The sequence below is a fragment of the Bombina bombina genome, chromosome 1 (assembly GCF_027579735.1).
Source record: "Bombina bombina isolate aBomBom1 chromosome 1, aBomBom1.pri, whole genome shotgun sequence".
In the NCBI taxonomy this organism is placed as follows: Eukaryota; Metazoa; Chordata; class Amphibia; order Anura; family Bombinatoridae; genus Bombina; species Bombina bombina.
The window spans coordinates 1,252,802,022-1,252,817,121 of record NC_069499.1 but is presented as its reverse complement, the minus strand read 5'-3'; the positions used below and the strand labels follow the sequence as shown (position 1 = coordinate 1,252,817,121).

The 15,100-nt window shown below is 39.7% G+C and overlaps 1 protein-coding gene across 1 annotated transcript in view; it reads right to left on the bottom strand.

Moving 5' to 3' along the window:
- LOC128664299 (DNA topoisomerase 1-like) overlaps positions 1 to 15,100 on the bottom strand; it is a 571,968-nt gene that overhangs the window by 68,093 nt on the left and 488,775 nt on the right. The window contains exons 9-10 of the mRNA XM_053719139.1: positions 7,311 to 7,425; positions 4,814 to 4,941 (exon numbers count right to left, since the gene is read on the bottom strand). Coding sequence (XP_053575114.1) covers positions 4,814 to 4,941; positions 7,311 to 7,425 — 243 coding nt within the window. The remainder of the gene's footprint in view (positions 1 to 4,813; positions 4,942 to 7,310; positions 7,426 to 15,100) is intronic.

Here is a 15,100-nt window from a genome sequence, read left to right as displayed (position 1 = left end):
TGTAACCCGGTAATCATGCTATAAAAAGGAATATGTTAATACTACAGAGATCCATTCATCAGGAATCTGAATTATATCCCAGCATACATCTTTAATGATGTGCTTGTCAAATTACCAATAGCCTGGGAGTTTGCTTTAAAATTCTCAGGTAGGCACTAAACACTTGGCGCAGGGGTAATTTAAACCACTGCTTGAAAATAAAAAGCATTACCAAAGGCTTTGTAACTGATCTAACAGTAATGATTGATACAAGTATAGACATGGACATGTACGGCTAGATTTAGAGTTTTGTCGGTAACGACCCGCGTAGCTAACGCTGGCTTTTTTCTGGCCGCACCTTTTAAAATAACTCTGGTATTGAGAGTCCACAGAATGGCTGCGTTAGGCTCCAAAAAAGGAGCGTACAGCATATTTAACGCAACTTCAACTCTCTATACCAGAGTTGCTTACGGTCGCGGCCAGCTTCAAAAACGTGCTCGTGCACGATTCCCCCATAGGAAACAATGGGGCTGTTTGAGCTGAAAAAAAACCTAACACCTGCAAAAAAGCCGCTTTCAGCTCCTAACGCAGCCCCATTGTTTGCTATGGGGAAACACTTCCTACGTCTGCACCTAACACTCTAACATGTACCCCGAGTCTAAACACCCCTAACCTTACACTTATTAACCCCTATTCTGCCGCCCCCGCTATCGCTGACCCCTGCATATTATTATTAACCCCTAATCTGCCGCTCCGTAAACCGCCGCTACTTGCATTATCCCTATGTACCCCTAATCTGCTGTCCCTAACACCGCCGACCCCTATATTATATTTATTAACCCCTAATCTGCCCCCCCACAACGTCGCCTCCACCTGCCTACACTTATTAACCCCTAATCTGCCGAGCGGACCGCACCGCTATTATAATAAAGTTATTAACCCCTAATCCGCCTCACTAACCCTATAATAAATAGTATTAACCCCTAATCTGCCCTCCCTAACATCGCCGACACCTAACTTCAAACATTAACCCCTAATCTGCCGACTGGAGCTCACCGCTATTCTAATAAATGTATTAACCCCTAAAGCTAAGTCTAACCCCAACACTAACACCCCCCTAACTTAAATATAATTTAAATCTAATGAAATTAATTAACTCTTATTAAATAAATTATTCCTATTTAAAGCTAAATACTTACCTGTAAAATAAATCCTAATATAGCTACAATATAAATTATAATTATATTATAGCTATTTTAGGATTTATATTTATTTTACAGGTAACTTTGTATTTATTTTAACCAGGTACAATAGCTATTAAATAGTTAAGAACTATTTAATAGCTAAAATAGTTAAAATAATTACAAAATTACCTGTAAAATAAATCCTAACCTAAATTACAATTAAACCTAACACTACACTATCAATAAATTAATTAAATACAATACCTACAAATAAATACAATTAAATAAACTAACTAAAGTACAAAAAATAAAAAAATATTTACAAACAGAAAAATATTACAACAATTTTAAACTAATTACACCTACTCTAAGCCCCCTAATAAAATAACAAAGACCCCCAAAATAAAAAAATGCCCTACCCTATTCTAAATTACTAAAGTTCAAAGCTCTTTTACCTTACCAGCCCTGAACAGGGCCCTTTGCGGGGCATGCCCCAAAGAATTCAGCTCTTTTGCCTGTAAAAAAACCATGTTCCGATCAGCCAATAGAATGCGAGCTCAATCTGATTGGCTGATCGGATCAGCCAATCGGATTGAACTTGATTCTGATTGGCTGATTCCATCAGCCAATCAGAATTTTCCTACCTTATTTCCGAATGGCTGATAGAATCCTATCAGCCAATCGGAATTCGAGGGACGCCATCTTGGATGACGTCCCTTAAAGGAACCATCATTCGTCGGGAAGTCGTCGGAAGAAGAAGATGGGTCCGCGGTGGAGGTCTTCAAGATGGAGAAGGTCCTCATCGGATGAAGATAGAAGATGCTGCTTGGAAGAAGATGGTTGCCGGTCCGGATCTACTCTTCTTCCCGGATAGGATGAAGACTTTGGAGCCTCTTCTGGACTTCTTCAGCTGTCGGATGATGGATGTCTAGCCCCCGCTTGGGCTTAGATGAAGATTTCGGAGCCTGGAACGATCGGTGATACCTGGCATGGTGAAGACAAGGTAGGAAGATCTTCAGGGGCTTAGTGTTAGGTTTATTTAAGGGGGGTTTGGGTTAGATTAGGGGTATGTGTGTGGTGGGTTGTAATGTTGGGGGGGGGGTATTGTATGTTTTTTTTTACAGGCAAAAGAGCTGAATTCTTTGGGGCATGCCCCGCAAAGGGCCCTGTTCAGGGCTGGTAAGGTAAAAGAGCTTTGAACTTTAGTAATTTAGAATAGGGTAGGGCATTTTTTTATTTTGGGGGTCTTTGTTATTTTATTAGGGGCCTTAGAGTAGGTGTAATTAGTTTAAAATTGTTGTAATATTTTTCTGATGTTTGTAAATATTTTTTTATTTTTTGTAACTTAGTTCTTTTTTATTTTTTGTACTTTAGTTAGTTTATTTCATTGTATTTATTTGTAGATATTGCATTTAATTAATTTATTGATAGTGTAGTGTTAGGTTTAATTGTAGGTATTTTATTTAATTAATTTATTGATAGTGTAGTGTTAGGTTTAATTGTAACTTAGGCTAGGATTTATTTTACAGGTAATTTTGTAATTATTTTAACTATTTTAGCTATTAAATAGTTCTTAACTATTTAATAGCTATTGTACCTGGTTAAAATAAATACAAAGTTACCTGTAAAATAAATATAAATCCTAAAATAGCTATAATATAATTATAATTTATATTGTAGCTATATTAGGGTTTATTTTACAGGTAAGTATTTAGCTTTAAATAGGAATAATTTATTTAATAAGAGTTAATTTATTTCGTTAGATTTAAATTATATTTAATTTAGGGGGGTGTTAGTGTTAGGGTTAGACTTAGCTTTATGGGTTAATCCATTTATTAGAATAGCGGCGAGATTCGGTCGGCAGATTAGGGGTTAATAATTGAAGTTAGGTGTGGGCGATGTTAGGGAGGGCAGATTAGGGGTTAATACTATTTATTATAGGGTTATTGAGGCGGGAGTGAGGCGGATTAGGGGTTAATAAGTGTAGGCAGGTGGAGGCGACATTGAAGGGGGCAGATTAGGGGTTAATAAATATAATATAGGGGTCGGCGGTGTTAGGGGCAGCAGATTAGGGGTACATAGCTATAATGTAGGTGGCGGCTCTTTGCGGGTGGCAGATTAGGGGTTAATTATTGTAGGCAGCTGTCGGCGACGTTGTGGGGGGCAGGTTAGGGGTTAATAAATATAATATAGGGGTCGGCTGTGTTAGGGGCAGCAGATTAGGGGTACATAAGTATAACGTAGGTGGCGGTCGGCAGATTAGGGGTTAAAAAAATGTAATCGAGTGGCGGCGATGTGGGGGGACCTCGGTTTAGGGGTACATAGGTAGTTTATGGGTGTTAGTTTACTTTAGAGCACAGTAGTTAAGAGCTTTATAAACCGGCGTTAGCCCAGAAAGCTCTTAACTACTGACTTTTTTCTGCGGCTGGAGTTTTGTCGTTAGAATTCTAACACTCACTTCAGCCACGACTCTAAATAACAGAGTTAGAAAGATCCCATTGAAAAGATAGGATACGCAATTGACGTAAGAGGATCTGCGGTATGGAAAAGTCGCGGCTGAAAAGTGAGAGTTAGACCCTTTCCTGACTGACTCCAAATACCGGCGGTAGCCTAAAACCAGCGTTAGGAGCCTCTAACGCTGGTTTTCACGGCTACCGCCAAACTCTAAATCTAGGCCGTAGAGTCTTAGAAAGGAGACCTTTCATGCAAAAATTCAAGAAAATAGTTCAGCTCAACCAGCAAGTTATGAGCAGAGCATGTGTTTAAAATCCAGAGTTTTACCACAGGCAATTTTACCAGAAAAGGAATTCAGGGATGTCTTGGCCAATAGGGCAGATTCTTCTCACTCCCATGCTAATTTTTTTAAAGTTGTGGTTTATAATGAGGTGCCTGTCAATAGGCTTGTACAAAAGATAACTGAGAAACTTCTCTAGTTAAGATTTGCACTAGAGCCTTTGTAAATGTTTTAGGCAAAGTAGAAATCTGGAACGGGAGAATCTGAGAGAATAGCATATGATATTACATTTTGAACTTTTGTGTTTTTACATGTTAAATGTCTAAAGATGAAATTCAGAAACAGACGAGAAACCTGGTTTGCCTTGTTGAGAAAGATCCCACACAAGTTGAAGGTCCTGCATGGCCTGTATACACATAACATGTAAATATAATTATACAAATTGCAAATATCACTATGAATACATATAGCCCCAATGTGCAGACGACAAATGTGCTTGCCTGATAGCCATAGTGGCTAAGTGGTGGCAGAAAACCTGATCAGAGCCTAGAGTTTTATGGTCCATTCTATAGTGGACAGAATACAAAACAAATTTTGTGTAGCAAGAAAGGGATGAGTCCTGTTTAGGGGACCATCCTCCGGTAGTTAAATGTACAAAGTGGATACAATAGATCGAAAATATGCTATTTGTAGATGTCTACTCATTAATATGACCTTCCCTGACCCAAATCAGGACATACTTTAAAATTGCATTTAACAAAATCAACAGCCTTTTAATTCATAGTGAGCTACTGTAAAAACCTGCCTTCTGCATCACAAACTAAGAAAGCAACAAATTATCTGAGGTAGACAGACTAATACTTTATTATATAATTACTGATGTATACAGTCAAGCATTTCTAATTACAGATCTTACCTTGGTTCGAAGGTTAGCCATGGATTGGTCAAAGGTTTTTGGTGGTGCCCGCTGATGGTTGCACAGAACTGCAACCGCTCTGTTGGCTCGGTTATAAGACAAGATCTTTCCTGGGACACTCTCCTTTGCTGGAAAACAAAAATACAGCTTTGTTTTGTTACTTTAGAAAATATTTCACCAAGATATTCTCATATAAAATACAAGTTACCTCTAAAGTGACATTAAAAGTCAAAATTAAACCTTCATGATTCAGCTAGAGCAAGCAATTTGAAAAACTTTAGAATTTACTTCTATTATCTAATTTGGATCATTCTTTTGGTATCCTTTGTTAAAAAGCATACATAGGTAGGCTCAGGAACAGCAACGGACTACTGGGGGCTAGCTGCTAATTGGTGGTTTGTCACTGGCTTATGTAGTCAGCTAGCTCCTAGTAGTGTATTCCTGCTCCTTCAATAAAAAGTATTCCAAAAGAATAAAGCATATTTGATAAAAAGCAAATTAGAGAGGATTTTATACCTTTAGTCAGAATATATTTAAAATAAAAAATATACCATAATTTACAACAAAAGAAAATAAAAACACTATCAATAACTGAATAATTATTACTGGTTGAAATTATATGATGTGTATGGTAAGCAAATGCTATAGTACATAACTAGTACGTAAATTTAATTAAACCTATCCAATTTAATTTATTCAATGGCAAATATGGGTATGTATTGTACTCTAACAGCCTATTGTGTTTCTGTGTACTCTAAATGCATACACAGAGGCATAGGGACACTTAAGTCTGCACTAACGGAATAAGGAACAATAATTATGACAGAACCTGAGAATTTAGCTGTTTGGGTTACCTGTGAACAATCCTGCATTATGGTAGCTGAAGGCGTTCAAGTGAATATAAACATTACCTGATAAAGTGCCTTTTTCTTCTTTTTTAGGCAACATATCCATGTGTGTAGCATATATTGAACATATAATAAACCCTTTACAAAAAGAACTTAACTGAGACAGGAATTACATTAAACTACTAGTAACCTAAAAAAGATAAAATGAGGTTTTTTTTTTTGCTTGCAGTGCATTGGTTTGTCTAGTTTAGTGAGCTTCTCAAAGAAAAACAAAATTAGCACAAACATTGCTGCCAAACAATTGTAGAGGTATAAAAATATAAACAAAATCATAAAATGCATACAGAAAGAGAACCGCTCTAGCAGGAAGGAACAACAGCTAAGTAGCTTGTTCTAAAGAGAGTTAACACCTGGGACCAGCCTCTCTTAGCCCAATTGTGCTTTTCACAGAGGAGAACGTTCCTGAAGTATATCAGTCTGATACCACTTAACGTCGTCAGTTCAGCCTTGAAATACCAGGCAATCTTCCTTTGAACAGTGAACATGGCAACCCAAGACTATAGTTTTGGCCTTCTTCGGGCCTCGTCAGTGAGGTGCAGCCATATTCTTCTTACTACAGGAAAGTTTTCTTCTGTGGAAAGCACTGATTTGGCAGAGAGAAGCTGCACCCTGGATGGGTACCCTCCCTTTGGGTGGGCTATTAAGCACCATCCATTCCCAGTTGAGCTTCTCTAACATATTTTAGTCTCTCAAAGGGTAATGGGCAACCAGACATGGACCCCTTGCTCACTTTGTATAGAGGGATTTAACTGCACCTCCACTAACAAGACACATATAGGCCAAAATGTATGTTTGAGGTTAGCTGTACAAATCCTTTGTTCAGATAAGACTTACTAGGTTTTCCAGGGATAGACTGTCCTTTTGGATGGGGTCTGACTGATCTACTACAGGGAAGTTCTCTTCTGTAGAAAGCACTGATTGGGCAGGACAAATCTGCACCCTGGGTGGTTACCATCCCATAAGGTGGGCTATTAAGTATCATCCATCCCTAGTTGAGCACTTCTCATGTATTATAAAATCATACAATGATTTAAGCTAAAGATCTAGCCATCTTTTCTCACAAGAAAATAAATCCTATCAGCCTGATGCATAACAGGAAGGGGATGGTATACATTGTGGGATGTCTTCTGAATCTATGAAGGCTAGACCTAAATCTCCATTATGATTGCCATAGGCTATAGAAAATTAGATGAAAAACAGTGCTATCAATACACTGTATATATTTTCTTATATTGTAGTATTTTAAATATTCTCTCATTGTACATAAATAGAAATAAACTAGTGGTGTATTCTTTGTCTTTTGAACGACTATAATAAATAGAAAATTAGGCATGCCATGAAACATTTTGCAATCTGTTTAGCCAAGTAAAACAAATACAGAAGTTGTGTGGTTTTGCAGTTTTCACCCTAATAGTCAATAGTAATTTTATATGTCGCTCTGGTCTCTGTGCAGACACAGTGTATGATGTTCTGAGGATTATTTTACACTGCCTGTATAAATACCTAATAGGAGACCAGTTTTATATCACAAGTTGTGTGAGTATAGTACAGACCCATTAAGCCAATTGGTGAAGTGAAAGTTCTCTTACAATCAGTAAGCTCCTCAAGCTGTTGCTGTAGAGTTATAGAGGCGTTGTACGTCCTGAAAACCTTTGCTGTCAGTCCTTCCATCAGAGCCTGTAGATGCTTGTTCAGCAAAGGTGTCTGCAAAGAAAATATCAGTTTGGTGGAGCATTGTATTTAAAACATCTAGTGTGCAACAATAACTTGGAATTGAATATTTCCAAACACCATTTCAAACAAATATATTAGAATGCCAGAGTGGAATTACTGCAAACTTGTGTTTTTTGTTTTCCTAGTTATATGAAACAGAAAGCATGTTGTAAAGAATTGAGAGGATGTTGTCCAGAGCTAAATAGGTAGGTAGTACCAACATAAAACAGTATATCCAATAATCCTGTGTGACCTTTTGTCAAACAGTGCAAAAGACTTTAGTAAAGCATTTGCAGCATATAACTTAAAAGGAATATGAAATAATATAAAAATAAAAAACAGAATTTATGCTTCCCTGATAAATTACTTTCTCCAACGGTGTGTCCGGTCCACGGCGTCATCCTTACTTGTGGGATATTCTCTTCCCCAACAGGAAATGGCAAAGAGCCCAGCAAAGCTGGTCATATGATCCCTCCTAGGCTCCGCCTACCCCAGTCATTCGACCGACGTACAGGAGGAAATATGCATAGGAGAAACCATATGATACCGTGGTGACTGTAGTTAGAGAAAATAATTCATCAGACCTGATTAAAAAAAACCAGGGCGGGCCGTGGACCGGACACACTGTTGGAGAAAGTAATTTATCAGGTAAGCATAAATTCTGTTTTCTCCAACATAGGTGTGTCCGGTCCACGGCGTCATCCTTACTTGTGGGAACCAATACCAAAGCTTTAGGACACGGATGAAGGGAGGGAGCAAATCAGGTCACCTAAATGGAAGGCACCACGGCTTGCAAAACCTTTCTCCCAAAAATAGCCTCTGAAGAAGCAAAAGTATCAAATTTGTAAAATTTGGCAAAAGTGTGCAGTGAAGACCAAGTTGCTGCCTTACATATCTGGTCAACAGAAGCCTCGTTCTTGAAGGCCCATGTGGAAGCCACAGCCCTAGTGGAGTGAGCTGTGATTCTTTCAGGAGGCTGCCGTCCGGCAGTCTCATAAGCCAAACGGATAATGCTTTTAAGCCAAAAAGAAAGAGAGGTAGAAGTTGCTTTTTGACCTCTCCTTTTACCAGAATAAACAACAAACAAAGAAGAAGTTTGTCTGAAATCTTTAGTGGCCTCTAAATAGAATTTTAGAGCACGGACTACGTCCATATTGTGTAACAAACGTTCCTTCTTTGAAACTGGATTCGGGCACAAAGAAGGTACAACTATCTCCTGGTTAATATTCTTGTTGGAAACAACTTTCGGAAGAAAACCAGGCTTAGTACGCAAAACCACCTTATCTGCATGGAACACCAGATAGGGCGGAGAACACTGCAGAGCAGATAACTCAGAAACTCTTCTAGCAGAAGAAATTGCAACTAAAAACAAAACTTTCCAAGATAATAACTTAATATCTACGGAATGTAAGGGTTCAAACGGAACCCCTTGAAGAACTGAAAGAACTAGATTAAGACTCCAGGGAGGAGTCAAAGGTCTGTAAACAGGCTTGATTCTAACCAGAGCCTGAACAAACGCTTGAACGTCTGGCACAGCTGCCAGCCTTTTGTGAAGTAAAACAGATAACGCAGAAATCTGTCCCTTCAGAGAACTTGCAGATAATCCCTTCTCCAAACCCTCTTGTAGAAAGGATAAAATCCTAGGAATTTTTATCTTGTTCCATGGGAATCCTTTAGATTCACACCAACAGATATATTTTTTCCATATCTTATGGTAAATTTTTCTAGTCACAGGCTTTCTAGCCTGAATCAGAGTATCTATTACAGAATCTGAAAACCCACGCTTTGATAAAATCAAGCGTTCAATCTCCAAGCAGTCAGTTGGAGAGAAACCAGATTCGGATGTTCGAATGGACCTTGAACAAGAAGGTCCTGTCTCAAAGGTAGCTTCCATGGTGGAGCCGATGACATATTCACCAGGTCTGCATACCAAGTCCTGCGTGGCCACGCAGGAGCTATCAAGATCACCGAAGCCCTCTCCTGGTTGATCCTGGCTACCAGCCTGGGAATGAGAGGAAACGGTGGGAAAACATAAGCTAGGTTGAAGGTCCAGGGTGCTACTAGTGCATCTACTAGAGTCGCCTTGGGATCCCTGGATCTGGACCCGTAACAAGGAACCTTGAAGTTCTGACGAGACGCCATCAGATCCATGTCTGGAATGCCCCATAATTGAGTTATTTGGGCAAAGATTTCCGGGTGGAGTTCCCACTCCCCCGGATGGAATGTCTGACGACTCAGAAAATCCGCTTCCCAATTTTCCACTCCTGGGATGTGGATTGCAGACAAGTGGCAGGAGTGATCCTCCGCCCATTGAATTATCTTGGTCACTTCCTCCATCGCCAGGGAACTCCTTGTTCCCCCCTGATGGTTGATATATGCAACTGTCGTCATGTTGTCTGATTGAAACCTTATGAATTTGGCCTTTGCTAGATGAGGCGAAGCTTTGAGAGCATTGAATATCGCTCTCAGTTCCAGAATGTTTATCGGGAGAAGAGATTCTTCCCGAGACCATAGACCCTGAGCTTTCAGGGGTTCCCAGACCGCGCCCCAGCCCACCAGACTGGCGTCGGTCGTGACAATGACCCACTCTGGTCTGCGGAAGCTCATTCCCTGTGACAGGTTGTCCAGGATTAGCCACCAACGGAGTGAATCTCTGGTCCTTTGATCTACTTGAATCGTCGGAGACAAGTCTGTATAATCCCCATTCCACTGTCTGAGCATGCACAGTTGTAATGGTCTTAGATGAATTTGTGCAAAAGGAACTATGTCCATTGCTGCAACCATCAATCCTATTACTTCCATGCACTGCGCTATGGAAGGACGAAGAACAGAATGAAGAACTTGACAAGAGCTTAGAAGTTTTGATTTTCTGACCTCTGTCAGAAAAATCCTCATTTCTAAGGAGTCTATTATTGTTCCCAAGAAGGGAACTCTTGTTGACGGGGAAAGAGAACTTTTTTCTATGTTTACTTTCCATCCGTGAGATCTGAGAAAGGCTAGGACGATGTCCGTATGAGCCTTCGCTTTTGACAGAGACGACGCTTGAATCAGGATGTCGTCCAAGTATGGTACTACTGCAATGCCCCTTGGTCTTAGAACCGCTAGAAGGGACCCTAGTACCTTTGTGAAAATTCTCGGAGCAGTGGCTAATCCGAATGGAAGTGCCACAAACTGGTAATGCTTGTCCAGAAAAGCGAACCTTAGGAACTGATGATGTTCCTTGTGGATAGGAATATGGAGGTACGCATCCTTTAAATCCACCGTGGTCATAAATTGACCTTCCTGGATGGTAGGAAGGATCGTTCGAATGGTTTCCATTTTGAACGATGGAACCCTGAGAAATTTGTTTAGGATCTTGAGATCTAGAATTGGTCTGAATGTTCCCTCTTTTTTGGGAACTATAAACAGGTTGGAGTAAAACCCCATCCCTTGTTCTCTTATTGGAACTGGATGAATTACTCCCATCTTTAACAGGTCTTCTACACAATGTAAGAATGCCTGTCTTTTTATTTGGTTTGAAGATAATTAAGACCTGTGGAACCTTCCCCTTGGGGGTAGTTCCTTTAATTCCAGGAGATAACCTTGAGAAACTATTTCTAGTGCCCAAGGATCCTGAACATCTCTTGCCCAGGCCTGAGCAAAGAGAGAAAGTCTGCCCACCACCAGATCCGGTCCCGGATCGGGGGCCATCCCTTCATGCTGTTTTGGTAGCAGTGGCAGGCTTCTTGGCCTGCTTACCCTTGTTCCAGCCTTGCAACGGTCTCCAGGCTGGTTTGGGTTGAGAAGTATTACCCTCTTGCTTAGAGGATGTAGAAGTAGAGGCTGGTCCGTTTCTGCGAAAGGGACGAAAATTAGGCTTATTTCTAGCCTTAAAAGACCTATCCTGAGGAAGGGCGTGGCCCTTTCCTCCAGTGATGTCTGAAATAATCTCTTTCAAATCAGGACCAAACAGTGTTTTGCCCTTGAAAGGGATGTTAAGCAATTTTGTCTTGGAAGACACATCCGCTGACCAAGACTTTAGCCAGAGCGCTCTGCGCGCCACAATAGCAAACCCTGAATTTTTCGCTGCTAATCTCGCTAATTGCAAAGCGGCATCTAGAATAAAAGAGTTAGCCAATTTAAGTGCATGAACTCTGTCCATAACCTCCTCATACGAAGATTCTTTATTGAGCGACTTTTCTAGTTCTTCGAACCAGAAACACGCTGCCGTAGTGACAGGAACAATGCATGAAATTGGTTGAAGAAGGTAACCTTGCTGAACAAACATTCTTTTAAGCAAACCCTCTAATTTTTTATCCATAGGATCTTTAAAAGCACAACTATCTTCTATGGGAATAGTAGTGCGTTTGTTTAGAGTAGAGACCGCCCCCTCGACCTTAGGGACTGTCTGCCATAAGTCCTTTCTGGGGTCGACTATAGGAAATAATTTCTTAAATATAGGGGGAGGAACAAAAGGTATGCCGGGCCTTTCCCATTCCTTGCTTACTATGTCCGCCACCCGCTTGGGTATAGGAAAAACATCGGGGGGCACCGGAACCTCTAGGAACTTGTCCATCTTACATAATTTCTCTGGAATGACCAAATTGTCACAATCATCCAAAGTAGATAATACCTCCTTAAGCAGTGCGCGGAGATGTTCTAATTTAAATTTAAATGTTACAACATCAGGTTCAGCTTGTTGAGAAATTTTTCCTGAATCTGAAATTTCTCCCTCAGACGAAACCTCCCTCCTGGCCCCTTCAGATTGGTGTGAGGGTATGTCAGAAGCGTTATCATCAGCGTCCTCTTGCTCTTCAGTGTTTAAAACAGAGCAATCGCGCTTTCTTTGATAAGTAGGCATTTTAGATAAAATATTTGCAATAGAATTATCCATAACAGCCGTTAATTGTTGCATAGTAATAAGTATTGGCGCACTAGATGTACTAGGGGCCTCTTGTGTGGGCAAAACTGGAGTAGACACAGAAGGGGGTGATGCAGTACCATGCTTACTCCCCTCATCTGAAGAATCATCTTGGGCACTATTATCATCTGTGGCATCATTGTCCCTACTTTGTTTGGACACCATGTCACAATTATCACATATATTTAAATGGGGAGACACATTGGCTTTCATACATATAGAACATCGTTTATCTGATGGTTCAGACATGTTAAACAGGCTTAAACTTGTCAACAAAGCACAAAAAACGTTTTAAAATAAAACCGTTACTGTCACTTTAAATTTTAAACAGAACACACTTTATTACTGAATATGCGAAAAAGTATGAAGCAATTGTTCAAAATACACCAAAATTTCACCACAGTGTCTTAAAGCCTTAAAAGTATTGCACACCAAATTTGAAAGCTTTAACCCTTAAAATAACGGAACCGGAGCCGTTTTTACATTTAACCCCTATACAGTCCCAGAAATCTGCTTTGCTGAGACCCAACCAAGCCCAGAGGGGAATACGATACCAAATGACGCCTTCTATAAGCTTTTTCAGTGGATCTTAGCTCCTCACACATGCATCTGCATGCCTTGCCTTCCAAAAACAACTGCGCATTAGTGGCGCGAAAATGAGGCTCTGCCTATGACTAGAGAAGGCCCCCATCTGAAAAAGGTGTCCATACAGTGCCTGCCGTTTTTTAACAACAATCCCCAAGATTATAATAACTATAAAGAGCTATAATCTGTCAAATATGCTTAGCAAAGTAATCGTTTTAGCCCAGAAAAATGTCTACCAGTTTTTTAAGCCCTTATAAAGCCTTTATTCTTTTACTTAATCTAAGAAAATGGCTTACCGGTCCCCATAGGGAAAATGACAGCCTTCCAGCATTACCAAGTCGTGTTAGAAATGTGGCCAGTCATACCTCAGGCAGAAAAGTCTGCCAACTGCTTCCCCCAACTGAAGTTACTTCATCTCAACAGTCCTGTGTGGAAACAGCAATCGATTTTAGTAACGTTTGCTAAAATCATCTTCCTCTTACAAACAGAAATCTTCTTCTCTTTTCTGTTTCAGAGTAAATAGTACATACCAGCACTATTTTAAAATAACAAACACTTGATTGAAGAATAAAAACTACATTTAAACACCAAAAAACTCTTAGCCATCTCCGTGGAGATGTTGCCTGTGCAACGGCAAAGAGAATGACTGTGGTAGGCGGAGCCTAGGAGGGATCATATGACCAGCTTTGCTGGGCTCTTTGCCATTTCCTGTTGGGGAAGAGAATATCCCACAAGTAAGGATGACGCCGTGGACCGGACACACCTATGTTGGAGAAAAATATGTTTACCTGATCATTTATTTTCTTTCATAAGTTGGTGAGTCCACAAGATCGTCACATGTGGGATTACACTCAAGTGCACTAGGTGGTAGCAAAACACACCTACATACCAGAGGGTTTTTTTGTTTGTTTTTTCCCATTTATTTTTTTGAGGAAATACTCATTACACCATCAATAAAATGTACATAAAGAGAGTTCACAAGAGATAAATACATTATATCTGTACACTGAAGTAATTACTGAGCAAACAAAAGTGTATCAGGCAAACAAAACTGATAATGGAATGTTTGTGCTCTTTACATATGACAATTTACTTCTCATTAAAACATATAGATATAGTATAACGTTAAGAGGTACATAAACAATCCTCATAGCAGACTGTACACTATAGCGGACACCCCATAAATATTTTACTCCCTTAAAGTGATATAGGCCACTCTTGGGCCTCCTCAAATCTTAATACATCAGTTCAGGAGACACAAATAGAAATAGAAAAAGGTCACTTGGGGCCATATTAAAGGGACAGTCTACACCAGCATTGTTATTGTTTAAAAATATAGATAACCCCTTTATTACCCATTCCCTAGTTTTGCATAGCCAACACAGTTATATTAATACATCTTTTACATCTGTGATTATCTTGTATCTAAGCCTCTGCAAACTGCCCCCTTATTTCAGTTCTTTTGACAGACATCCATTTTAGCCAATCAGAGCTGGCTCACTGGATCTCCACGTGCGAGATCACAGTGTTATCTATATGTCAAAAGCAATGTGAAAAATAAAGTTAAGCGGTTGAAGCACGAGTGTGTCTAAGTGATGTGTAGTTAAACGTAAAATAAAGTGTCCAGTCTGCAATCAATAAAATGATGTTATATAGGTAGTGTTTAGAAGATTTATATATATATATATATATATATATATATATATATATATATATATATATATATATATATATATATATGTATGAACAGAGACAGAGGCATAAGTTTGGTATCAAAAGGAAAATTCCAAGTGGCAATTTATTATACTAGTAAAACAGAGGTGTCTAGATTTTTTTTAGCGACTGGGTTATCCTTTGTTGAAGAACTTGGCGGTCGCAAGTAGCGACTAAGAAATTCTTTGGAGACGGCTACTAGCGACCGAAAAGACTGTCTTACACATCCTAAGATCCTCTAGTCGTTACTAACGACCACCTAATCTTCAACTGGAAGGATCCTTAAGTTTGTTCTAGTCGCTATTTGCGACCGCCAAGTCCTTCAACAAAGGATAACCCAGTCGCCACTAGCGACCGCAAAGACCAACTTCTACATTTCAAGATCCTGCTAGTCGTTCCTAACGACCACCTGACCCTCAACTAAAGAATTTCTCAGTCGCTACTTGCGACCACCAAGTCCTTCAACAA